Source organism: Mirounga angustirostris, unplaced genomic scaffold (assembly GCF_029215605.1).
Source record: "Mirounga angustirostris isolate CCGP_5_RB_7025 unplaced genomic scaffold, mMirAng1.0.hap1 SCAF_13, whole genome shotgun sequence".
Lineage (NCBI taxonomy): Eukaryota > Metazoa > Chordata > Mammalia > Carnivora > Phocidae > Mirounga > Mirounga angustirostris.
Window position 1 is genome coordinate 3,318,199 of NW_026991721.1, and position 26,375 is coordinate 3,344,573.

The window sequence follows — 26,375 nt, forward strand, 5'->3', positions numbered from 1 at the left end:
CCCTTGGCTTGTCCAATGGAGACCGTCCTACTGGAACTCACCCTTCGAGTAAACCCTGGAGCAAGGAAGTTATTACACACACCGAGTTTCTAGAGAATAGAAAGCGACGGGGCCCAGGCTTCGGAAACCAAAAGGACACACCAAGAACCTGAACGCCCACCAGGTACGAATGTGCACCGCCTACAGACTTCAGGCCTTCCGAAATACTCTCCTCCCATCAGAGGCATTGGCCCTGGAGCCGGGCACCTTGTGATTCAACGCAAACCCCTCACTTACAATCTCAAAGACTTTCCTGTTGTCGCACTTTAAAAATACAGAAATTGGAAGATATTCTCCAGCGTATTAGAGACTTGGGGGAAGATCTTGTATTTATGCAAAGTGATAAATTATTAAATTTGCTCTAGTAGAGATCTAAAAATAGCCACCCTGTAAAAGTACATCCAGATGATCACCAGTTATTTTCAGAGGCAGCTTTTGTCAACTCTGAAAAGATTTAAGATGGAAATACAAAACAAATGGAACAGATTTACGTATCTCATTTCCCACCTCCTTTTCTAGATAAAAGGACAGATACACACACACACACACACAGCCATAAAATATATAGAGATCATTACTATATTTATATGTTAAACGTATTATGTGTATATAGGACATGTATTACAAATGTTAGCTTATGGTTTTTCTTGTGATTCACACTAACTCAATCATGGCTAGACTATCCTTCTAATGGACCATCTCCCCAACCGTATTTTTATCTTTAATTTCTGTCTTAATAAAGACAAGAGATGAAAAACAGCACTTAAAGGACTGTGGTTGTAAGGATTACATAAATTAACCTATATGCTTAGAGTTGGTCAATAGGTCTCATCTGCTATTACCATTCTTAGTGATTTCTTTGTACTGAAAATTTGGGGAGATTTTACTTGGAGCTTAATCGTTAACGTCTTATTTCAAAGCAAACTACTACACCTGCTCACTGAGAGGTGTCCTGGGTGGGTGGCTCCCCAGCAGAGAAGAGCATCTGCTGTCTCCTGGCTGAGCACCCTTGTCCCCTTACACCCCCGGCCTATTTTCTATCTGAAATACCTCTGCCTGCCCCCTGATGCCAAGAAGAGGCTCCCACCCTGTCTTCAGGGCCCAAATGCCATGTTAACCCCGCGCTGCTCCCTCAGCCACGGGAGCAGAACCACACTGTTCTATTCTGGGCCCCTCAAGGACAGACAGGGCAGTATTTTCCAGACTTCCACCAAGCAGCATACGGTGGGGGCCTGTTCACCTCTAGCTCTGTTGCTATCTAGCGCTGTGTAGCAGCATTTCTGAACAAAAAAGGACATGTGTTGTCACAAGGGGAAATGTCTGAGGTCACAGGAAAAATGCTTACCTCGAGACCCCGACCTTACAGACTGACATCAGCACAAGGAAATGGGCACGGAGGAGGGTCTTTAGAGGCACACAGTTCATCCCTCCCTCCTCTGTAATGATGCCAGACTAGTTTTCTCCACGTAAAGCCTTTCCTGATTTTTGTTTATTTTATTTATTTTTAATTTCTTTTTAAAATTTTGTTTTTAAGTAATCCCTACACCCAATGTGGGGCTTGAACCTATGATCCTGAGATCAAGAGTCGCAAGCTCCACCAACAGAGCCAGCTGGGCACTCCTTGTGATCTTTTTAACTTATTTTTAATTTTTTTCCTTCCAGTTTTATTTTTTAATAGGCAGTCATTGAACTGTTAGCACCGTGGGAAGCAGAAATATGCTGCATCCATTACACATAATGTACTAGCCTTTTATTTCATTCTGGCTTTCTTCTCTTTTTCTCTCCAGTTCTTTTCGGTCATAATTTAACCTCCGCAGGCACATAATTCCACACTGGAAACTGTTTCTATTACAAAAAAAAAAAAAAAAAAAGTTAGCTGTGGCAACAGCGCAAACTCCCTGAGCTAATTGGTCAGGACCATCCTGTGGGATGCACCTGTGGAAACTGTCAACCATCTTCAGCTGCCCGCGCAGGTCCTTCTTGGTCAGGTGGTCCAGCATGCGCGCGTCCACCAGGCACTCCATGAAGTAGCTGCGGTACTGCGCCAGGCCCAGGCTGGGCAGCCACTCATTGCCAATCCACTCGTGGTTCATGTCCCCGTAGGCGAGGGTCTGGTTGCAATAATTAAGCACATTAGTTCAGAAGAAAAGCCATGGAAGAGGTCACAAGGGTCATTTAAATAATTTTTAAACTGGATCTTTCAATCTGTTACATATTCTCAAAGGCTAAACTAATAACATTGTTTTTTATAATTTCAAAATAATTTGATCTATTTACTCTTAAATTGTTAGTAACATTTTCTACAAAGGGAATTATACCATGAACAGTCTATTACTTATGCTAATGAATTTAACATATTTACCAAAGCACAATAAAACTGGTTACACATTGTCTCTCTGAGCTAGTTTTCATGTATAATGATACAACCACAAAGAACGATCACGGCTCATGAACAAGTTTGAAGGATCAATCCAAGTCTACTCAGTAAAAATATCTCTGGCTGGCTTTCATTTTATTTTTAACATTTTGTTTGTATTTCCTTAATAAAACACGTTAATTTCAAAATCAGGTTTAAAAAAGTGAATTAAAACACAAATTGAAAGGAGATGAACACGTTAAGACTGAGAGGAGAGATGGTCAGGAGACCTCCCCCCCCCCCCCCCATTGTTTGGTAACGGACTGAGCAGCTGAGCCAAACAACTGGCTTGCATGGACAGAGAAGCCCGGAAGCAGTAGCCTCAACTAACCCAATGGATGTGAGAGAGCACTTCACCCAAAAGCAGCGCACACGGAATATTCTCCAACACAGACAAAGCTCCATGTATGCAAAGAGACTAAAATCATGCCAAATATATCTCCTCTGACCTCAAGAAAATTAAATTAGAACTCCATAATAAAAGACATCTAGAAAACTCCCAAATATTTGGAATTAGCATACTTCCAAATAACCCATGTGTCAAAAGAAGAAATCACAGGGAAATGGGAAAATATTTTGAACTAAATGAAAATGAACATGCAAGGGACACCTGGCTGGCTCAGTCAGTGGAGCATGCGACTTGATCTCGGGGTTGTGAGATCAAGCCCCACACACTGGGTGTAAAGATTACTTAAAAATAAAATCTTCAAAAAAAAAAAGAAGAAAGAAAGTGCACACACAATCATGAATTGTGGGACACAGCTTGAGCAGTGTCTTGAAGGAAATTTACAGTATTAAGTACTTATAAATGAAAAAAGGTTATAAATCAATAAAGTAAGGTTCTACCTTTAAAAACTTGAAAAAGAAGAACAAATGAAATCCACAGCAAGCAGAAGGAAGGAAACAAAAGCAGAAATCAGTGAAACAGAAACAAAAAAAATGACAGAAAATAAAATGATGAAAGTAAAACCTTCATAAACATCACTGAAATTGACGGGCCCCTACCCAGAAAGAAGAAAGTTAAATCACCAACATCAAGAATTAAAGAGGGGGCATCAGTACAGACCCTATAGGCACTGAAAGGGTAATATGGGAAAACTGTGGACAGCTGTAAGCAACCTGGACAAAACAGGCAAATTTCATGAAAGACATAATCTATGAGAGCCACTCAGTAAGAAACAGGTAACCTGTACCTGAACTTGAATCTGTAGCTATAAACCACACAAGCACAAACACACATGATGCACATACACTCAATCTCTACTCTAAATGCCTTCACTGGTGAACTCTACCAAACATTTATGAAAAAATTACCAATTCTACAGAAACTATTACAAAAAAGTGAAGAAGAAATATCTAACTCATTCTACAAGAGCAGCATTGTCCTGACACCAAAACTGGACACAATTCAAGAAAATTATAGACCAATAAATATCCCTCATAGACACAGAAGCAAATTTTCCTTAACAAAGTATTAGCAAATCAAATTAGTAATAAATTAAAAGAATAAGATATTAGGACAAGTGGGGTTTATCCCAGGAACATAGGTGGGGTCAATATTTGAATGTCCATAACAGCCAAACTGTGGAAAGAGCCGAGATGCCCTTCAACAGATGAATGGATAAAGAAGATGTGGTCCATAGATACAATGGACTACTACTCAGCCATCAGAAAGGATGAATACCCAACTTTTGCTCCAACATGGATGGGACTGGAGGAGATTATGCTAAGTGAAATAAGTCAAGCAAAGAAAGGCAATTATCATATGGTTTCACTTATTTGTGGAACATAAGGAATAGCATGGAGGACATTAGGAGAAGGAAGGGAAAAATGAAGGGGGGAAATTGGAGGGGGAGACGAACCATGAGAGATTATGGACTCCAAGAAAAAAACTGAGGGTTTTAGAGGGGAGGGGGGTAGGGGGGTGGGTTAGCCCAGTGATGGGTATTAAGGAGGGCACATACCGCATGGAGCATTGGGTGTTACACGAAAACAATGAATCATGTAACATGACATCAAAAACTAATGATGTACTGTATGGTGACTAACATAACATAATTAAAAAAAAAAAAAAGAAAATCAGAGAAATTCACTGTATCAAAGGACTAAAATGAAAAACCAGAGATGTGGGAAAGGTGTGTGACCAAATCATTACTCATTCATTGAAATCTTAGCAACCTAGGCACAGACAACAACGGCCTCAACCTGATAAAGGGCTTCTACAAAAAATGCAGATCTGACAGCACACTTAGTGGTAAAAGACTGTATGCATTTTCCCTACACTCAGGAACAAAGTTAAGGATATCTGCTCCCACCACCTTCATTCAACACTGTACTAGAACTCTCAGCCACGGTGACAAGGCAAGAAAGAGAAATTAAAGCATGAGTTGGAAAAGAAATAAAACTGTCTGTATTTGTAGATCACTTGATTATCAGTATTAGAAAACAAATACAGAGCAACTATCTGAACTAAAGTGAGTTTAACAAAGTTGCAGGATGTAATAAGATCAATATATAAAAGTGACCTGTATTTCTAAATACTAGAAATGAGCTGGAAATGGACATTTTAAAAATACCATTTATAATGTCATCAAAACCGATGAAACCCTTTGGGATAAATCTAACAGAATATGTGCCAGATTTGTGCCATGAAAAAGAAATCAATACATTACAAGTACATGCATACACATCCAAACAAAGGTACCGGATGTTCTTCAGTCCAAGAAGGCTAAGTTACAGTCACAGGAATTCTGTAGTTGCCTTACAGAATCCTTGGAAATAGTAACTCTCAACTACCACGATGTTCTGGCTTGAAAATACCACCTCTAATCTATTATTTACACCAAACAAGCTAGAAGAAATGACTCAAATTTCAACAAGAGTGCTCAAATTCAGTAGAAAAAAACTGTTTCACTACTTTCTCTGAACAACCTTGAGTGAGAAAAGCAGCAAACATTTTTGGAAAATTGTCACGATGTCATGTTTTCTCATTCTTTCAAACCTCACTCTCAATATCACACACCTGACAGAGTGTGAACATTCATCACTGCTTTCTTGCCTCTGTTTATGTATTCTTAATTGGACAGAAAATGCAAAGGAATTTCTAAAGAGACAATTCCATGGGAGCAGAGCCCTCCTTAATGTTGTTTACTCATTACGTACTTCAGTCCCACTTCTTAAGTGGTCCGTAACATGAGCTCCCGGGGGAGCCAGGCTCAAAGCCAGGAGACCCACACCTCCTGGGCTGCCATCACAGCCTTCTGAAAAAGCACAGGACAGGGATCCCTCTTGGTCAGAGAACACCTGGGCTGCGAGAAACTGCCACTGCACAGGCTCTATTGTTTCCAGCACTGACATGATCACAAATACCATTCTGTAAAATGGGAGGGATGATGGCAGGTGTCAAGAGCAGGCAGCTCGGTTTGCACAGACAGCACACTGATGTTACTTGCTAAGTGAATGCATCGATGACTTGACCACACCTTGTTGTTTTCTTGCCCTGAATGCCCAAGGGCATCTCAAACTCGCCCTTGGTGTTAGAGTCGGTGACTACGTAATAGCACGTGGAAGGCGCACTGTCCGACTTCTGCCCTTCGTTCTCCTCCCATCTAGAAGAGGGATGGAGCAGAAACCGTCCTTGCTTACGCTGAAGGCCGATGCTGGCTAATTCTGGTGTCACTGGCATGGCTCATCCTTGTTTATGTTTCCACTGCAAAGAGCAAATGTTCAGCTGGTTTACCTTACAAGTCACGCCCCGATATAGGGAATCTCATACCGGGGTGCTGCCAAAGTTCTCCTTCTTAATGTAAAACACTGATGTTTAAGCAATCATGAAATGCACCCTTTTTAATTCACTGATGGTCATTATTGGCCCTGTAAAGGGATATCTGAGCGGGCTAAATGATTAATGAGGATATTTATCTGGAGTAGTGGCACAGAGTGCCTAAATCAAAGGGCTGGAGAGGGAGCTCACGGAATATTATAGGCACTCTCCTCTTTTGCTTTTTAAAAAAGTGGTAACATCGGTTTGATTTTAGGAGTACAAATAGAGGAAAACAGTGGTTTCAACCATCAACTGGAAATGAGAAAAATTCAGATTTAAGATTAGTTTGATTTTCTTCAGCTGTACCATGATCCTTCTGAGATCCTTGACAATGATGCCATTAGTAAGAGCCTCGGGAAGAACCTCCTGGCCGCGCCCTTGCAGCCTCCGATCTGGCGCTAAAACAGAACAGCAAGTCAGGCAGCAATGGGGCTAGAAGCACACGTAGGGAACCACTGCTTTTCATCAAGCTGTCTCAAATCAAGGCTGCGAAACAGTCGTGACAGAGCTTTTTGTGAGCTGAAGAGCCAGGAAGCTGAAAATTCGAATGTACGTTTTACAAGGAGAGGCTTGATTTCTGAGAATCCCACAAGTGAGAAAGCCTCTCGACCAACACAGCAGCAGGGCACCACTTAGTAACCCCTGATAGACAGGCGGGGACAGTCCCCGTGCCAACTCTCGTGCTGGGTATGTACCCAGGAGCTGCCAGAGCCATGGCACACCGTACGACAGCCGTGGGGCTAAACGAAGTAGTCTCTGTCACACAGAGTTCACCACCACGGTGCCACATGAGAAAGGTTCAAAATTGTCCATGAGACGTACTCTTTAATCCTATGCTTCACTCTGACTAACGCTTTAAGTCATCAATGATATTCTGCACAAATTAAGATGTTAAAAATGTCAAGAAAAGTCAATTACAAGCTTTCATACTCCAGCTCTTTTGCTGCGGTACATAGAGTGAAGAGTATATTATAGAGAGTCTCCAACCTGAGCCCAGCTTCCCTCCTCATCCTCCTGGTGTTACGAGGTTAGGAATGCAAAAGAACATAACTATTAGTATTGGTGAGCTTAGTGATGCAAGCAAATTAACATTGTAGGGAAGGTGCAGAGTGACTTGAGTGAAAAAGTAAAAAAAAAAACAAAAAAACCAAAGCATCATGCAAAACTCATGCAAAACCAACAATTCCAATTTCTCATGCAAAGAGCCAATTTCCCATGGCAAGCATGTCCATATAAGGAGAAAACTAGGGCCAGAACATGAAGACTGACCGCCAAACTGACGTCTCTCCTTAAAGGAGATAGAAATTAAATCTATTCTAAATAGAGCGAGTCTACCAATTTTAAGGTCCTGAAAAAAAAATCTAAAATAGAATTCCATTTCACACGTTTAACTAATACCTAATGGAAATACTTATCGGAACAATTTAATGTGAAATGACATTTTTGCTTCCCAAGGGAAAGCCGAGAATCGTGCCGTTCGTAGGTGGGGAGCACTGGGGGAGGTGGGCTCGGGGCTGCGACTGACCGTTTGTGACGTGGCTGTGAGCGTTTCCATCTCTTCATGCGTTAACCAGACATTTCCTGTGGTCTAGGGTGACCCCAGTGACCAACCACATCCAGGGCAAGGGAAGCAGTAACAAAGAGGAAAGGTGGCAGATACGTAAGCCTCAGGCACATAAAAGGAGCAGGTGGAGGCAAAGGCCATTCTTCTCACCTTTTCATTTTAGATGCCCGTATGGAAAATGACAGAACATTAAAACAAGCTCACCCCCTTCATAAAGAATAACCACACCATACGAATACTGTGCTGTCACTAACCCAAGAACAGCCCATAATTCCTAGCGCTTCATTTGCCATGCTTACCACCTGAGGTATGTAAAATATAAAAACAACACATTTTGTACTTCTGAAAATTGTGAATGATTCTCAACTAAGTCTTACTCGATACATTTACAGTCTTACCCGAACAGAGCACAACAAAGAGCACAGTCCCCAGGTCTAGCTTTGGACTGTGGGACAACAGTCCCCAGCAGGTGCTCTGAGGTGACTGGGCCACGCGGACGGGACAACCTTGTCTGGGGAAACCCAAGAGGCAGGGCACAGGGCTGAGTGCGTCCGACAGAATGGCCAGTGACTTCAAGGAGCCAAAATCCTGGCCCCCCTGAAGCGCCACCACGGACCTGAGGCCCATCACGGCGCCGTGCCGGCCGCCGGGCCCCTCCGGGAGTGGGCGCACCCCGTCTCACGGTGCAGTTCCCTGCTTGGGGAGGCTCGCCGTGCCTGTCGCTGACTCCGTCCAGGAGCAGCAGCCTTCACTGGACAGTTCATAAAGACTTTGGGAAAACCACCCTACACCTTCATTTCTAGAAAGGTCACTTTAACTGGAAACAACCGGGCAATGGGGACCTGGTCAGATGCTGTGACAGAACATTCCCAGCACAGAGCTCCCTGGGCCGCAGGTAAGAGCACAGACTGACGGTTCATTCCGACTCCTCCCCTAAGAAACGAAGTAAAACAAGCCAGCTGGCAGCCCCTTTCTGGGTAGAGGGGCCGCAAGCCCCGAACTGGGCCCTAACCTGCTGCTCGAAGCAGTATGTCTGTGAGGCTCTTCGGTCTCTTCACCGGGTTTTCCCTCAGAGCAGATCAAGAGCAGAGCGGGGACTAAGCCAACGTAAAGAACCCGCACTCTACAGACCAGGGGTTGGCCTGTCTTGTCTCCCAGGAACCATCCAGGTTTGCATTAGGGTACTGCCGCCCACTCCATGAGGGGGACCCTCCGTAAGGACGGTCGCGGTCCTCCCACGTGGAGCAGAACCTCGCGAGCACAGACAAGGCTCGGCGTGCACCTGCAAATTCACAGGCTGCTTCGAGCTCAGAGCCCCCAGGGCCTCTGGCTCCCGGAACGGGCCCAACACGCCCCTCAGTAGAACACTGGTCACAGTCTAAGTGGGGAATCGAAGCTTTCTCCCCTTCACTTTCGGTCAATTCATATTAAATCAGAGATAGTTACTTTTCTACACTTTTAAAAACTTGTATTTCTATATCACAAAGCCACTGCAGCCAAGCGGTTGTAAGAACATTCAGGAAAGGATCTGTGAACCACCCAACCGTCACCAATTAAAAGTTGTCATGTTTCTGAATGCTAAACCTTTAAGTTGGAACACTGGTATGTTTGTAAGAACCGCAGAGGCAACAGAAACAGCAGGTACACTCTTTCTGCAGACACGTACCGTTCTTGAAGTAGGAGGGGCTGACGGGCTTGTCAGGGACATGATTTCCTGAATCGCCAGCCTCAGCTTCAGCCTGTGCAGAGGGTTGCTGATGCCGATCTCACGCTGGATCTCTGTGTCCGACAGGGCCGACATGATGGCCCCACTTTTCACATTGGCACGGCAAGCGGCCACGTACCAGGCGGGCATCCCAACCCACAGCTGGAGACAAGAAGCGTTAAGGCCAGAAGGTTATGCACAGCGCACGGATGGATGAACACACTCACATATGGAACATACGCCACCCAGGAGGAAAAGAAAGATATACCTCTAGCCAAACAACAACGGTCGGTCCATCCCACTGTGCAAAAGGCAAACCTTGTCTCCGGGCTTCCTCGAGCAATTCATGCCTACAAATAACAAGAGATTCAGCATGAAAGACCCACCAGCACATGCGTATATAAAACAAGCTGAACAGAGCTATTCTCTTTACACATTTCTAAAAGTATCCTCGAGTCATCTCCTGGCAGAGACTTATTGCCAACATTAACAATCCCAGCAGTCTTCATGTCCAAGGAAGGAGAGTCAAGGGACTATCTGAATAACGAGGAAAACTGGGTAGGAGAGGAAGCTGCAGCCGGGGAGAGCGAAGAAGCTTCTGTGAGGGCCTCAAGGGTTCCGCATGGACAACAACATCACAGAGTTTCGCACCAGGAATGGTCTGATGTGGCCAGTAAGTCATGGGCCGGGTGCTGGCTGCTTCCAGTCTACAGTGCTATTTAGGTTCATCAGGTACTTAAAAGTTAAGGTGCTACGTCATCCTGTGGTTTCACCCCCAGGCTTCATACCCAGAAAATTTAAATCCCAACCATGCATATCAGCGCACACAGGGCAGACCGTGAGACTCAGATGTCGTCAGGAGCCGACACCCACAGGGTGGCAAGCAGGAAGCATCGGAAATATTCTGTAGGCCTGGCTCTAAGACCCCCCAAACCATGACTTCACCTTATCAGCATCTTTAAAAAGGACTGTCTACTGACAACGTAGTTATGTAAGGGGCAACACAACAATCTTTATGAATCTTATCTTACTTTTTTGTGTTGTGTACTTACAAGGCTTTCTGAAAGACACTAATTCTTCCTAAAAATGAAAAGCCTCCCAGAGAAGGTGGGGTTGGACTGGGGGCGGTTTAACCTACGTGCCTGGGCATCCTGAGGCATTTTTCAATCCCTAGGTCACTTTTAGTGTTATTTCTCTTTAATAATTTCTGCAGTCCAGTGAGTCTTTTATTTCTAAAAATATACATAGGCTCTTTGATATATTTAAATATTATTAGACTTTTCCTGAGACTGTGAAATCGATGTAAAATTAAAGCTCAAAATGTTTCACATAAAATTTCAAGTAAGTGTTCCTTTAACCAACCTTGGGTTTCCTTGGAGTAACAGATATTGTAATTATGCAGGAATGATTACATCAGAGAATGCAACAACTCTTTTTGTTCTTTCTTTAAAGGAAGCTCTATGCCCAACATTGGGCTGGAACGCACCACCCTGAGATCAAGAGTCACATGCTCCATCACTGAGCCAGCCAGGTGCCCCAGAAGGCGCCCCAGAAGGCAAAAAATCTTAATAGCTTGAGGGGGGAAAAAAAAAAAGGCAACCTTTTCTCATTAAAATAAGCAAAGCTATTCATAAACCAAGAAGAAAGAGAGGCCCCCGGGCTGTGGGCATCCTGCTCCGTGGCCCGAACACTGCATAGAAGAGGTCAGAGGAGGGGCCTCTCTGGGTGGAGTAAGTCATCAACGTGCTCAATTAAATGCTGACTTCCGTGTTCTAAGGACAAATTCTCAAAGACAGTATCTATATTTTACGTGAACACTTACTTAAGCCAAATGAGCCCTATGATCAATACAAGTATTTCCTTGGCCGATGGGCTGGGGAAAGGCCTGTGCTGCCGAAGCGTGGTCAGGTGCTAAGTCCTAAACAGCGTGGCCCAGCCGAGGAGGGGCTCTGCCCCAGGCCAGGAGGCCTCTCAGAGGCCCTGCACTCTCCAAGTCCACTGAAGAGTGACCAAACCCAGGGCACTCTGCCACACTTTGTCTTTTAATATGAAATAGTTATTCAGGAGCACCTGGCTGGCTCAGTCGGTAGAGCGTACAACCCTTGATCTCAGGGTTGTGAGTTCAAGACCCACATTGGACGTGGAGCCTACATAAAAAAAAAAAAATAGTTATTTGTTGTAAACAAGGACTATGAATCCCATGACCTGGAGGTTGGTGCACACGATTCTGACTTTACCGGCACCTTCCTCCTGGCAGTGGCCATTTGTGCATGGAAAGCCTTTTCTAGCATGGATGTGCTTTGAGCTCGGGCCCATGGTCCTGCTGAGACTGAGATGAGGCAGTGGAGCCAGGACCATGCAGCAAAGGGATGCAGGAGCCCGCAGGAAGGTGGGGCCCCCGTGGGGTGGCTGAGCCAGGCCTCTGGCTGTGCTCGCCTGCCTCCCCTATCAGTGCACGACGCAGAAGACTGAACAACAATTGGACCCAGGTGGGAACACTGGCACCCCTTCCTTCTCGCAGGGGTGACTGCTCCCCCTCACATGAAGCAGGCCTCCCACGTGAGAGCGGATGACGCGGAGCCCCTGGACACCGCGCCGACGGGGAGGGCACGCCCAGGACGCGAGGGCCAGCTCCACTGCCGTCCTGTCACCTGTCACAGGTACACACCCCTTCCCCGCCGGATCTAGGGACTGTGTTTCTTTCGCTGGCCACTGGGAACAGCCTACTGCACACAGCCAACTTCCTTCATTTGTGGCTGGTATAAATTAAGCGGCTGTGTAAACTTACGAACTTGCCCGTTTACCCAGAGGGTCACTCTAATGAGTGACAGAACCATCTGGTTTTCTCCTTCTTTACTACGACTACAAAAACAAGCATGATAGGTAACAGTTTACTGGAAGGAAATGAGGGATTCTTGTCCAGGTCAATTTCCCAGAAAACAAAACTCTTCTGCCACCAGTTCCAGAGCCTCAAACACAACACGTGAGGTGGTGGGACTCTGAAATGTCCAGCGCTTCTCTGCACCTAACTCTGTGCTGAAGAACCTGGGTTACGAGCCAGTCTCCTGGAGGGGCGAGAAGACTCGTCTGGCTTCTGCTGTCATTTACTTCCTTCCTCCGCTTTCGGACGCCGCATTCCCCGCTGTGGCTGTGTCCTCCTTGGTGTATGACCCGGGAGCCCAGCCGGAGGGGCTGCCCCCTCTGCGGAGGAAGATGGAGGAGCCCTGCACCTGCCACAGGGATGCCAGTGATCCCACCTGGGTCCCACTGGTGTTCACTGACAGGGGAGGCCCTCGAGCATGGGCAGAGGCCTGGCTCAGCCACCCCACGGGGGCTGCAGGGTGACTTAGTTGCGACCTGATTTCCCTCTAGACCCACACACCTGATTTTCCAAACGCCTGTTCTAACAGTAAACTGATGCGGAACGCCAAGCCTTACAATGAGAGTTGCAGGATAAAGACATTTAGAAATCTGCTCAATCCTGTGGGGAGCAGGCGTACGTATGTGAGAAGTCACGTAACCTAGGACAGATGACACGTGTTTTTAGAGTTAGGACATAAATACGACAGTAAAGTTGCCTTTCCTAACAAGAAGCATGTGAGCCTTTGCTCATCAAATACGGTATGACAACAGGCATCGTGCCTCATCTTTTTTTGTTTGTTTTGAAGATTTTATTTACTTGACAAAGAGAGACACAGCGAGAGAGGGAACACAAGCAGGGGGAGTGGGAGAGGGAGAAGCAGGCCTCCCGCTGAGCAGGGAGCCCGATGCAGGGCTCGATCCCAGGACCCTGGGACCATGACCCGAGCCGAAGGCAGACGCTTAATGACTGAGACACCCAGGCGCCCCGTGCCTCATCTTTCTGAGACCGGCACCTCGGATGCAGGCGTATGGGGCCCTACCCACCCCCCACCACGGTTCTGCCAGCCACACAGAGCACCGCTCTCAAAAACCCGAGAATAACTTCTGACTCCCGAAAAACTTAACTACTCATAGCCTACTGCTGACTGGAACTGTTATCAATAACAAACAGTTAACACACATTTTATATGTTATATGTATTATAGGCTGCATTCTTTAACAAATTAAGCTAAAGAAAAGGTTATTAAAAAAATCATAAAGAAAATATACCTACAGTGCTATACCGTGTTTATATGTACTGCATCTAAGTGGACCTGCGCAATTCAAACCCGTGTTGTTCAAGGTCAACTGTACATTCTGCAACTTGCCATGCATGACAACAGAGCATGGAGTATGACCCACCCTTAGGTACTCAGTTATAGCTATGGTAACACAGAACCAAATCCATCAATTTGAATGTCTCAGCTCCAGAAAAACCTACACACACACACACACACACACACACACGTGCACACGCACACGCAGTGTGAAATTTAATCACATGCTGGGGCAAGTAACTCCATAAAGGCTGTCCTCATACGGCCAAGTACTTTAGCATACCTCCTGACAGTGACAAAATAAATGCAGGAAACCGAGGAAACGTTTGGCCAATTTATGCTCCTATGTGAAATACACATTTCTGGGAGCAGTGGGGTGGGAGAGCCAGAGGGCACTGCCCCAAACCTTACTGTTTTCATTACAGAAAATATAAGATGTGAAATAAAACACATCAGCAAAATCTAAGGGACAGAATTTTCCTAGCGTGGTTCCAGGAGCAAAAGGCCTAGCTTCAATATTAAATTTCACACAGCCAAATGGCAACTCCCCAAGATATTTTAAAACATTTTTATACAGTTCAAAGATAGCAACATTCAGATCAGACCACTGTTAAGCGGTTTCTACAAATTTCCATTCCCAGAGAACCAAAACACTGAGTATTCCTACGGTACTGTGAGCAACAACAGAAATAATAGCATTTCACCTGAAACAGAATCCACGGTATGTCAGTCAAGATCATTTTTATGACTTCTGAAAAGAAAACTAAAATGAGGCACATTTCACTAAAGAGAAACCAGCTGGCAGCTCTGGGGGCTAAAGGGGAGCCAGCCTCTAGCAGAGAGGGTCCCGTGGGCTCAGGCGGGACGTGCGGCCCAGGCTCCAGACCAGTGCTGGCTCTCAGGGCAGCCGAGGGCAGCCGACGCCTTTCCCGTTCTCAGGTTTATCTCAGAGCCCACCACGTCCTGCCTCTTGCCATTGGCCCCATCCTCCTCCCTGGGCTCACGTCCTGCTCCTCCCCACTAGACCACACACCGCCTTCCTCTGTTGAAGAGCATCAGTTTTATTTTTCAGTTGTCAGATCACTGAGATATGGTCCCAGCTTGTCCAGTTCATCCACTTAACTCTGGTTTGGGACATGATGAGCCAACACACAACGTGCTCTGGATCAGAAAGTCCCAGAGAAACGTGTCAGCACTGTGTCTTCGCGCCCCTATCCTGAGGCATCACACCACCAGAGATCCTCGACAGGAAACTGTCCCCACTGTTATCACTCATTTCCAGAGTCAAGACAATTTAGAATTGACATGTAAAAATAGACTACAAAACTGAGAATCTATTTAAGATAAAAACTCAGACTCTCCTGGGGAAGGAAAGAAGGACAACACAGTGAGGATTTCCTGACAGATGACTGGTACAAACAGCAAATTCTGCATGCTGGTGGCCGAGTCTTCACAGTGGCTGTAGTCCTACGGACAGTCAGACGTACACTTAGTGCATCTTGTGTGGAAAGTACCGCGTGTGTATTTACAAAGACACAGACGTGTATCTCGTGCTCCCGAAAGCAGGGGAGGTAAGTGCCCCCCTTGCTCCCACGTACAGAGGAGAAAGCGGAAGCGCCCAGAGCCCCAAGACGGGCCAGGGCCAGAGCTGGGATTCAGAGTCAAGTGCTGCGAGGCCAAGCCCCGAGGGCAGACCTCGACACGCGCTAAGACAATTCCCAAGGTGGGCCGGGAACCCACGTTTGAGTCCTTTCAAAACTTCCTAAGTGCTCTACCACCTCCAGGAGGTACCATTTAATAAAGGCCTCAGGTGCATCTTTTTGGACACGCTACACTCAGCTGGACGGCACATTTAATAAATAACCGTTGGTTAAAAATCAGGTGCAACTGACAGCCACTCAGTGAGATGACAAATAAAAAATGCTTACTTTTTTTGAAGTTTACGATTTTTTTCGGCCTGTCCTCCCAATTTGCTGAGCCCCAGGGCATCCTGAGAGGAGTTTTCTGTCTCTGAAGCAGCAGCTGTGGGGAAGCAGAGGGACTGAAGCACCGAGAGGAACGGACGCGGCCCTGCGCGGGCTCCCCCCGTCAGGGGGGCGCGTCCCCAGGCGGAGCGCGAGCAGTTCCGAGCGCGCCTCTGCCCGGGCGGCCGGCTCACGGAAGTGCCCGCGCTCGCCCCAGCGGGCACGCCTGCGCCACCAACCTGGTCCCGTGGGCTCCTTGCCAGCGTGGCCGGGACGGCCTTTCTCTTTCTTGCCGAACAACCGGCCAATCGAGGACTTGATGCCCTTCTTCTTGGGGGCTTTGTGCAGCGAGTCCTGGCTACTGTTGCTGCTGCTGGGGTTGCTCACGGGGCCGTCCTGTGAGCCTGTGGAGCTTGGGGACAGGAAAGGATCTTGAACAAGCGCTCAGCACAGCACACCATCCCACACACCGGACCCAGAACGCTCGGCGTTTTTAATATCCCTTCATGCTTCATGGCCAAACGTGAGGTCTCGCCTGCACAGAGTGCGTGAGAAGCACAAGCTCCCGTCAGCAGTCCCCGGGAGGGCTGTCCCCGGGAGGCTGACACCGTCTCCTTCCCAGGGAAGCTGTGGCGTCAAGCCACAGGGGCCGAGAGCTTGGGAAGGCGCTCCTACAGACGCCGGCCCTCCGCCCCTCGGGAGCCCCGAGCTCCTCCCCGAGCAGGCCCTTCCCGGCAGCCGGCGAAGGTGGGAGCAGGGCCACGGCCCGGAGGCGCACGCAGCCCTCACTGAGCACCGCCTGGCGTGGAACAGAAACGCAAATGGTGCTGGTCTGGAATGGGGTGCATGAGCAACACAGCGGCTACGGAGTGGCCTGGGTGTGAGCACAGGGCGGGGCTCTTGGACGGCCCGGAAGGGCACAGGGCGCCGCCGACAGAAGGAACCGTCGGGAGCCCACGCTGGCACAGCTCCCTCAGGAAGGGAAAGTTCTCCACAGTCAGTGTGCAGATTCTGAAAACGTGAAGTTGTCCTAAAAGCGCTGACACCATTTAGCCCCTTTCTTTCCAAACTGACTTTTGCGCAAACAGCCATGCGTCTTCTGCCCGATCCCCACACGGCTCCCCGAGCTCCCGCGGGCATCCCAAGAACATCGTTCACGTAAACTCCACTCAATTCACTGGTATTTCTTTAAAATCATTGTTCTGACCTTTTTTTCTCCCCCAAGAAAAGATCAAGGATTTCTTAAAACTGCCAACTAGCACTGGAGAGTGTTTCCCGTGGGGTGCGCAGCGCCCGCGCGCGCCTTACTTTCTGACGTCCCTGATGTCCTCGTGGCTGACCGTGTGCAGCGCTCCTTTGTGCAGCCTGTCTAAGCGGAGGGATCTTGGGGAGGAAGGGGGGGACGTTTCACATTTTATCGTTGCCTTGTCATCTCGTACCTCTTCGCGGGAAGCCGGCAGCTGTGGGGGAGATACGGAGACCAGTTAGCGACACTCCACCACAGAACAATCGCAAAGGCTCTAAACTGTAGCCGTAACCTTATTTGAAAACCTCGGGGTGTACAAAGAGCCTCACATTAGCCTGAGGCTGTGCTACGGGGTGGTCCTGTTTACAAGCAGCAGCCCGTGGACACCCCCGCCCACCTGCATGTGAGTGTAGGGCGCCCCTCTTCCCGAGCCTCCTGGCAGCCCGCGGCTCACCCTCCCCAGAACCCTGCACTGCCCACTGTGAGGACAGCCACTGAAGGGGATGGCAGAGACCGGGGCCATGCCCCCAGCCCCATCACTATAAACTGGGCCCTCAGGAGCTCTCCCTGACGGAGTGCTGAGAAGGAACGCATTTATCCCCTGATGCCATTCAAAACAAGCACCGGTGAGTGCAGAACCCTCTCGTGCAAAACTGTCCACAGCTTCTTGTTTTGGGGGGAAAAGGAAATAGCCTGTACCATAATCCATCAATTCTAGTAATGATGCAAGCCGTGGAGTCCCTAAGGTCAAGTTCAAAGTGAATAGGCACCCCCCCCTTCCACCCCACACAGGTGTCTGGCCCACGTCTCTCAGTGACGTTATAACCTGAGGATGGATGTGTTCCACAGGGCAGGGATGAAGTGGCCCTAGGCTGCCATCACAACAAGATGACCCCCTTCAGGGTCCCCGTGTTACTTTCCGTGCTGCATCTGTGCGGCCTCGGGCAGGAGGGCGGGGCCACAGTGTGGCCCGCGCTTTAACCCCACCAGGCAGGTCTCACTCACAGATCTGGGCTCTGTGGCTGGCTAAGGCAGGGCTGGGTCTCATGAGACATGCGTGGCAGACCCTGTACGAACAGTGAGACTGGGGCAGCCGTGGTGCTCTGTGACAGGACCTCGGCAGCTGCGCAGGGGCTTGGGGACACCCGTGTGCCTTAGCGCTGAGCGGAGCTGAGCTCAGGTAGGACACAACCGTAACCAATGGCTGGATAGTCCTTCATCCTTCCCTGATCTCCCATCACCGTCATCAGACAACAAAAGGTTATGTTAACTGGTTAGAAATTATCAACATAAAATTTAACAGGGACAGATTTCAGTAACAGGGATAGATTTCAAATCCAGGTTAAAGCAAGGATTTGTAAAAAAATAACAAAAAAGAACGGGATGGGGGAGCGACACTTGGGGCTGTGCGGACAATGAGGTCAGCAGAGACACAGTTCCAAGTGCTAGCCTGCCCTGTGCCGCAGCCCGGGCCACACGGCAAGCCCCAGCCAGGCCTGCCCTTCCCCGGCGCTCCCGGGGGAAGTGCACCCCGCCCAGCACTGGGGCCACCAGACTTGCGGCCGCCTCAACTAGAAGGGGAGTCCCCACGAGAGCTGGACTTAGCTCAGCACGCGCCAGCGCCAGCATGAGGAGGAAAAGCAGGAGGGGGGGGGCCACGGTGCACGGCACGTGCTGGCCTGTCCGTGCCAACCCGGCACTCTGCATGTGCACCTGCTCTCATGCCCCCCAAACCTCCAAACTATGCCCCTCCAAGCAGCAGTCCGCGAGCTCCAGTGACCACAAGCAACAGGAGCGGCTGTCCCGCCTGGGTTCAGGAGCACGCCCCTTCTTTCACTGAGAAAGTCCTGCTCCCAAGAAAACTGCAGAGCCAAAGCTAACAGACTCAGGCTGTGCTGGGCCCCGCTCTGCTGGGGGCTCCCGGTCTCTGCGGACGGTGTTTACAAAGGCGTAGTCTGTGGCCGGCCTGAGGAGCAGGATCCCCTGGTCCTCCTCACATAACCGGAGAGCAAACCAGGGCACCCAGAGGGTGAAGAGCACACCCGGGTCACAAGACAGTCAGTGACAGAGCTGGAGCTTGAACCCAGGAGTTTCACTAAATGGCCACACCGGTCTGCGCAGCGGAGGGGCTCCCCCGGCCGCCGCCCAGTTCCTAGCACCGAGCCCCCGACCTGGCAGAGGCGCCGCCCTGTCAGTGCACGGCCAGGCGGGGTTGGGGTGGGGGTACACAGTCCAGGGAGCAAAGCACAACAGTTACGAGGAAGACACTCTGGTCAAGGGATCTGTCCCCTGAGGAGTCGTACTTCCTCTGAAAATGGGGAGACCCGCCCCGCGGTCATGTGTACAGAGGAGAAGCCCCGAGGCCCGTGCGGGAGGCGAGCAGACAAATCCCTACCGCACCGCGGCCTCAGGCCCCAGTCTCCGCACCTGGGAAATGGGGTCACAACATAACCTGTGCCTCACGGGGATGCGTGCAAGGGTCAGGAACAGGCTCATAAAGCACTTAGCGCAGCGCTGGGCATACAGCAGGGGCTCACTGCTGCTGGCTATGATGGTGGTGCCCAGCTCTAAAATCTATGGCTCTGCTTCCATAATTTCTCTTTTTGAAAACGATTATGGGGTGGAAGGATGGGTTAGCCTGGTGGTGGGTATTGAGGAGGGCACATTCTGCATGGAGCACTGGGTGTTGTGCACAAACAATGCATCATGGAACACTTCATCTAAAACTAATGATGTAATGTATGGGGATTAACATAAGAATAAAATTAAAAAAAAAAAAAAGAAAACGATTATGTCTGGGGCGCCTGAGAGGTTCAGTCAGTTAAGCGTCTGCCTTCGGCTCAGGTCATGATCCCGGGGTCCTGGGATTGAGCCTCACATCCGGCTCCCTGCTCGGCGGGAAGTCTGCTTCTCCTTCTCCCTCTGCCTGCCTCTCCCCCTGCTCGTGCTCTCTCTCTCTGACAAATAAATAAAATCTTAAAAAACCAAACTATGGTGTCTGGTCTAACTAAGTATACAGCGAGCAGACACCCGTGAGAGAAAGGAGAGCGCCCCCGTCTGTCGCGGTGCTGTGGGAAGACCAGCTCGGCTCACGAGGGCGACCGCCACGCACTCCCTTGGACGCACGTGCTGGGCGCTGCACTAGGGTGCGCTCCTGGGGAGTGAGGGGCACTCTTCCATGTCACAGACAAACAGAGGAATGTTCAGCTACTAAAAATTTTACCTTTCTACGATGTTTCCTTAAATCACTAGGCTGATAGAGGCATGCAAAGAAATGAAGAGAAATCAGATTTACTGCACATGCTGAAGTTAGAAATTCAAGGACCAGAACAGGCAAATATATTAAAAAAAGAAAAACAGGACAGATATAAGTGAGATAAAACTTGTTCAGGAACGACATAACTGGAAATAGAACTTTTTCTTACGACAAATTTAAACATAACAGGTTATTCAAGATTTACTAGAGAAATGCTATAAATTATTACGTGGGGAGATAAATTCCATTTTAACACACACAACTGATTAAAATACGGCATTCTGCGTAACACAGGGACCGAACAGCTGTGTTCTAAACTCTTCTTGAGTCTGTTTTCCTTACTGAAAACCATGCTGCACTTTTATAATATCAACCTCCTGATGCCGAAATTCCCGCATACCTACTCCAGCACCCAGCAAACCTGCTCTGGGGAATGACCTGCAGGACGGTAATGTCAAATCCTCACCTGGAACTGATTTAAACCTTTCCAAAAATAAGTGCATTGTATAAAGCAGAGTGCCCTGTGCGGATCTGTAAGAACAGGCACCAGCCTAACAGCACGTGGCACCTCTACCTTCTATGATTCCGTACACATGAAAACCAGTCTGTGAAGGCAGAAAGTACACATGCTGGTAAGTTGATGAGATTTCCAGCTGAATACAAGCATCAAAACCAGAACGTAGGGCGCCTGGGTGGCTCAGTCGTTAAGCGTCTGCCTTCGGCTCAGGTCGTGATCCCAGGGTCCCAGGATCGAGTCCCGCATCGGGCTCCCTGCTCAGCGGGAAGCCCACTTCTCCCTCTCCCACTCCCCCTGCTTGTGTTCCTGCTCTCGCTATCTCTGTCAAATAAATAAAATCTTTAAAAAAAAAAAAAAAACCAGAACGTATGCCGTTTGTGTCAGGCTTCCATTAATTTATGCTTAGCGCCTTAGTTCTTTATGTTCGAAACACTTACGAGTTACGTATCTCCTACATAGCTCTGAGTAAAAACACTCCTGACTCACCTGTATCATGCCCTTTTCCACATCTATAAAACAGTGACACGCTAATTAAAACGTTATCACTACCGGGGGAAGGAAAAACCCCACTATTTAATGAGAAACGAAGATCAGGCAGAAACCACACTAATGAGCCACGACTGACCACACACACACACCATGGACCACAGAGTCCCTGCCACCTGTGCATGTTGTGGAGGGCATTACGGCAAGGGGCCGGATGAACCAAATACCGGCCGGGGCAGGAGGCTGAGGTCTGCACTCACAGTGAGAAACCAAAGGATGAGACAGGACACCGAAACCAGCCACAGAAGCAGATACACTGTCGGCCAGCATACACAGAATCACAAAAACGGGGGAAAAAATAAACACAACTATTCTTTATAACTATTCTTACAAACTCTCTGGAAGGAAGCATGAAAGCACAAAACCATCAAACAGTTGAAAATATTAGTTAATTAGCTAATGATGTGAATTATAAAAATAGCACGTCGGAATACCACAAAACCGACTCGCTACCGCTCCAGATGCCGCTACAGTGATTCGTGGCTGATTTAATTACATGCTGGCGACCAATGCGGCTAAAAACAAGAACGGACAGGAAAGATCCTGACAGACAGAAGTGCAGTTGAAAAGCAGAATGCTGAAAACATGAGTTTGTGTGGGAAGCCAACGCGCTCATAAAACCTAAGCTACACACACAGGGAAGTTATAAAACATTCTCTAGAGCTGCACACTTGTCACGGAAAACCACAGGGTCACTGCATTTCCAGACCCTGACGAGCGAGGACGGCCCAGGCCTCCGCAGGAAGCCGTGCAGGCGTGCGGCTTGCGCTGGGGCCGTCCTGGCCTCACACACACAGCTGGCATCAAGCATGCGGTCGAGTGCATCATCGAGAGAACCAATTTAAGCTTTATTTTTTTGACTGTGCATCCTGTACCCTCCAGTTAGGCATCTCTAATGCAGAGGACAGCAGTGACTCCCTCTGTAAGTTTTCTACACACTACGAAGACTATCTGCGTTGACTTTTATGAAACCATCTATTCCTAGAAGAATATTCCCCCTCGAGCTGCACGGGCCCACGGTTACACAAATAAAAACTCTGATGAGTTCATGATGACATGCTACACCAGTCAACCAAACAATACAATTAACTTGTCCCTGTGCTATTGCTGAGTGATTAAACACTAGCCAGTTTAAAATATCTTGAACCTGGGGCGCCTGGGTGGCTCAGTCATTAAGCGTCTGCCTTTGGCTCAGGTCATGATCCCGGGGTCCTGGGATCGAGCCCCGCATCGGGCTCCCTGCTCGGCGGGAAGCCTGCTTCTCCCTCTCCCTCTCCCCCTGCTTGTGTTCTCTTTTTCGCTGTCTCTCTCTCTGCCAAATAAATAAATAAAATCTTTAAAAAAAAAAAAAAAAAAACCTTGAACCTTTGAGCGTAACAAATGAATCTGATTTCTTTCTGGGTAAAAAACCAGACCAAAGCGTATCTGTCGAGTCTGAGACGGAAGTCAGGGGCTGGGGTGGGGAGTGCATCAGCCAGAAGAGTTGGCAAATACTCACTAGAGTCATGACCCCGAGTCTGTCCACCTCCCTGGCGGGGCTGTGCGGGCCCCTTCGCGGGGTGGAGCGCCCGCTGTGCGGAGGGGAGGGGCCTGTGAGCGTGGACGTGGGATGTGGGGGGGCTGTGCCCACCGATCTGAACCGACCCGGGCTGTCTAAAGTGCCGCTGCCCACTCGGCTCTCAATCTCCTCTGCCCGCTGCTCCGTGCTCTCCTTCTCTTCTTGTATCAGCCTAGAACAAAAGCGCACAGTCAGCCTGGCTCCACCAGCAAACACATGAATGCATTTGCCCAACAAATCTCTGCTTGCTTCGACCATATTCCCATCAACAGACTCCAGAAACACTTGCATCAACGCTACTTTACCTTCTTAGTAGACTCGATTTTAGAACACCACGAAGTAAACCTTCCACTGAGTCCTACAAAGTTGCTTCCCATCATTTGCATCTGATTTTACTTATGCACACTGAAATTCTGATGGGGGCCTGCTGGCAACTCTCTTCCTGCACAATGGGCTATGTGAATCTTACAATTCTTAGAGCAAAGCTGCATGTTTATAGATCAAATTCTTCAACTGGAAATCGGGAACCCTGACATAATTGAAGAACCAATCCATGACGCAACTGGGAATTCCCAAACACTTAGGTGTCTAGATCAGATGAAAAGGTGGAGTGATTTTTTTTAAGGCTGAATTCAAGCTAAAGTCTTATTTGATGGAATTTTCAGCCAGCCTCCTCTGAGTTTCTGGATTCACATCAACCATTGTCTGCTAATTTGGAACTTGAGGTGAACACTCTTCTCCCCTGGTTAACTGTTATAATCGAGGGCAATCTTGAAACTTAATTCTTACAATAGAACGGAAGTAGTTTTATTATCGCGGGACACTGAGAGAGAGCGTTCACAGTATTTGTTCCAGACTTTCTGAGTGTGAATCCACTCCCCAGAGACACGCTCGTCTGCACCTGATCTCTTTGTTGATGGCATCCAGCTGTTCCTGAAGCATCATGGCCAGCGTCTGGGCATCGGCCTGCCCACTGGGCGACAGCAGAGTGGCCGAACTGAAGAGAGCGTCCCTGTCATCTTCGCCATCAGACACGTCGACATCGCTCTCAAACGCGTGTGCCACATTGGCCAGCACACTAGCTTGCTGGGCACGTTCCCAATCCTGTTCATTCAGAGTCTGTACCTATAAATAAGAAAACTGAATCTCAGCCAGGACGGAGAGTAACAACAGCAGTTACAGAAACTTCAAAGAAATCTATCCGAAACTCTGGAAGTTTCCAAACGGGAGCCCCCAAGAAATGGGGAACGGCTGTCCTTCCGAGCTGCTGACATCTGCGGGGCAACAAGCAGTATCTGAGGCGCAGGGCGAGGGGGGCGGCCTATCGCCTAGACTGCCTGCAAGGCTCACGCCCGCGGTGGACACATTTCTGTGACGTCATTCACGGGGTGGGACGACCAGCTCAGAAACAGAATCTGAAAATTAAAACAGGATCTCGGTGCCAGTCAGCCACTCTCATGGGAAGTAAAAAACCCATGAAACCCCTGGGGGCTGGGCGCACCTCAGTGGCCCTCATGTCTCACCGGTGTCCCAACGTGGGGGACCTGGAGCTGCCCGAGGCTCCCGCCCTCCCTTCCTGAGGCTGAGCGGTGAGGATGCAGCACGTGCCCTCAGGCGGCAGAGGCGCCGACACGCTGAGCCCAAACCCCCCGGTCCGAACAAGCAGGTGCTTGCAGGCACCACACACAGGACCGACCGCACACAGCGCTGTGCGGGGGTGCGAGCAGAGGCTCTCCTGGGGCTTTCCTGCCCCCCTCCCTCCACACCTGCCGTGCCCCTCCTCACTCTCAGCGGGGCGCTGCCCCCCATCCCCGGGGACAGCCTTACCTGTAGGCACAAGGCCCGGCCCTCACGTACCCAAGGATGTCATTCTGCCCTCTCTCTGGATAATCAACTTTCTACCAGTTCATTCACATCAGCCTAAAAATGTTTTCTCCCTTCTCCCTCCAAACGAAAACCGAAACCACTGAACTTTTACCCCAGGGCTCCTTCCAGCTACCATTGCGTCTCTGCTCCCAACCAGAATACCCGCTCTCCAGAACGCTGCCCCTATTCTGTCTACGCATCCTCGCCTCCAGACACTGGAGCTTATCGCAAGTGGGCTCCCCCAGAACTAGTCCCAGCTCGCCAGCTCGCCCCATGCTACCAGTCCACCACTGCCCCTGACCTCCACGCTGCCCGGCCCAGCGGTGGGACCGGGCCTGCCGCTCTCCCTTCCCCTGAGCACCTTGCGCACTGGGTTCACTGCTCCGTCTCCACTTGTGCGCTGGGGAGCACCCGGAGTGCTATCCTTGGACCTTGGGTCTATCCACAGGCGCCCACTTGGTGACTTTATCTTGCCTGTGCCTCTAGATGCCACAAGTGTGTCCTGGCCTCAATCCTTCTCTCCAGTCAAGGCCTCCTCAGGCCCAGACTGGAGTATCCAACTGCCCACCCGACATGTCCCCCCGGGTGTCTGATGGGCCCGCCGACCTGTGTGCTGGGTCGAGGCCCCATGCTAGCCTCCACGACCCTGTGGTCTTCCTCACCTCAGGAGACAGACTTCCTGCTGTGGAGAGGTCCCGTGGCGAGGGCCTGAGGCCTCCCCCCACAGCCAGGCAAGGGAGCTGAAAGCGCACCCTCCAACCCCAGGTGGGCCTTCCGGTGGTACAACCTCAGGAGGCCCTGAGCCAGAAACACCCTGCTAAACCCTTCTAAGTTCACAGACACTGTGAACTACTGACTGTTCGTTCTAAGCCACTAAGCTTCACAGCAAGTTGTTAAACAGCAGCAGGTAACTGACAGATGTACGCATCTGACTTTCCCTTGCCTGGCCTCCCCTCGCTGCACGCAGAGGCTGTGCACACAGAAGGCCCGGCCTCTCGTCTGTCCTTACTGCTGCAGCCCCGGGGCTACCGTGACGCCTGGCCCAAAGTCGTTCAATGAGGACGGGCGCTCAAAACACAGACACGTCTATAAAGACACATGCTGCTGACCAGACAAAAGCATGAATGTAAACTTCCAAATGTGAATTCTTTTTGCTTAAGGACGAACACGTGTTTACTCTTAATATCTCAAAACTGTACTAATTAGCACTGTGCCGTGCTTAACTGTAGGTCATGCTTTATCCACATTTCTACTCTTTAAAAAAGAAAGAAAGAAAGCCCTAAAAGTAGATTCTTAGCCCGCAAAAGAAGAATGGGGTGAGGAGAGAGAGAAAGTGACCTATCGGCAGTGTGACTCCAGAACAGCCTCCAAGCCAGGGGACAAGGTAGGTGACTTTCACGGAGGTGGGGGGGCCCAAGAGCCCACTGGGGACGGAGGCCCTTGCCTTGGAAGGCTCATCTCGCAGAGCGGCCAGACGGCCCTTCTGGGGACGCCGCAACACCGCGCTGCTGCTGTAGGAGTCCATGGGGCCGTCTGCCACAGGGAACCGGAAATCAGGGACACTGCCCAAGTGCGGTCGGCTGAAACACGGGAAAAAAAAGGTCATTACTGGAAGAAAAATGACTGTGAGCTTTGTCAGCCAAGCCAGAACCTGTCAGTTTGGATTTCACAGAAAAAGGTCTCCAAGGAGGGCATCT

The 26,375-nt window shown here is 49.2% G+C and overlaps 1 protein-coding gene across 6 annotated transcripts in view; it reads right to left on the minus strand.

Moving 5' to 3' along the window:
- The window catches only part of PPFIA1 (PTPRF interacting protein alpha 1), a 91,893-nt gene that overhangs the window by 7,417 nt on the left and 58,101 nt on the right, over positions 1-26,375 (minus strand). For 4 of the 6 annotated variants that reach the window (XM_064576047.1, XM_045893073.2, XM_045893069.2 and 1 more), the window contains 11 exons: positions 26,123-26,258; positions 23,714-23,937; positions 22,753-22,984; positions 16,998-17,149; positions 15,929-16,101; positions 15,654-15,747; positions 9,816-9,897; positions 9,509-9,709; positions 7,804-7,866; positions 1,975-2,150; positions 1,787-1,884 (listed from right to left, as the gene is read on the minus strand). In XM_064576047.1, coding sequence (XP_064432117.1) covers positions 1,787-1,884; positions 1,975-2,150; positions 7,804-7,866; positions 9,509-9,709; positions 9,816-9,897; positions 15,654-15,747; positions 15,929-16,101; positions 16,998-17,149; positions 22,753-22,984; positions 23,714-23,937; positions 26,123-26,258 — 1,631 coding nt within the window. The remainder of the gene's footprint in view (positions 1-1,786; positions 1,885-1,974; positions 2,151-7,803; positions 7,867-9,508; positions 9,710-9,815; positions 9,898-15,653; positions 15,748-15,928; positions 16,102-16,997; positions 17,150-22,752; positions 22,985-23,713; positions 23,938-26,122; positions 26,259-26,375) is intronic. The other 2 variants (XM_045893072.2, XM_045893071.2) reach the window with 1 other exon arrangement.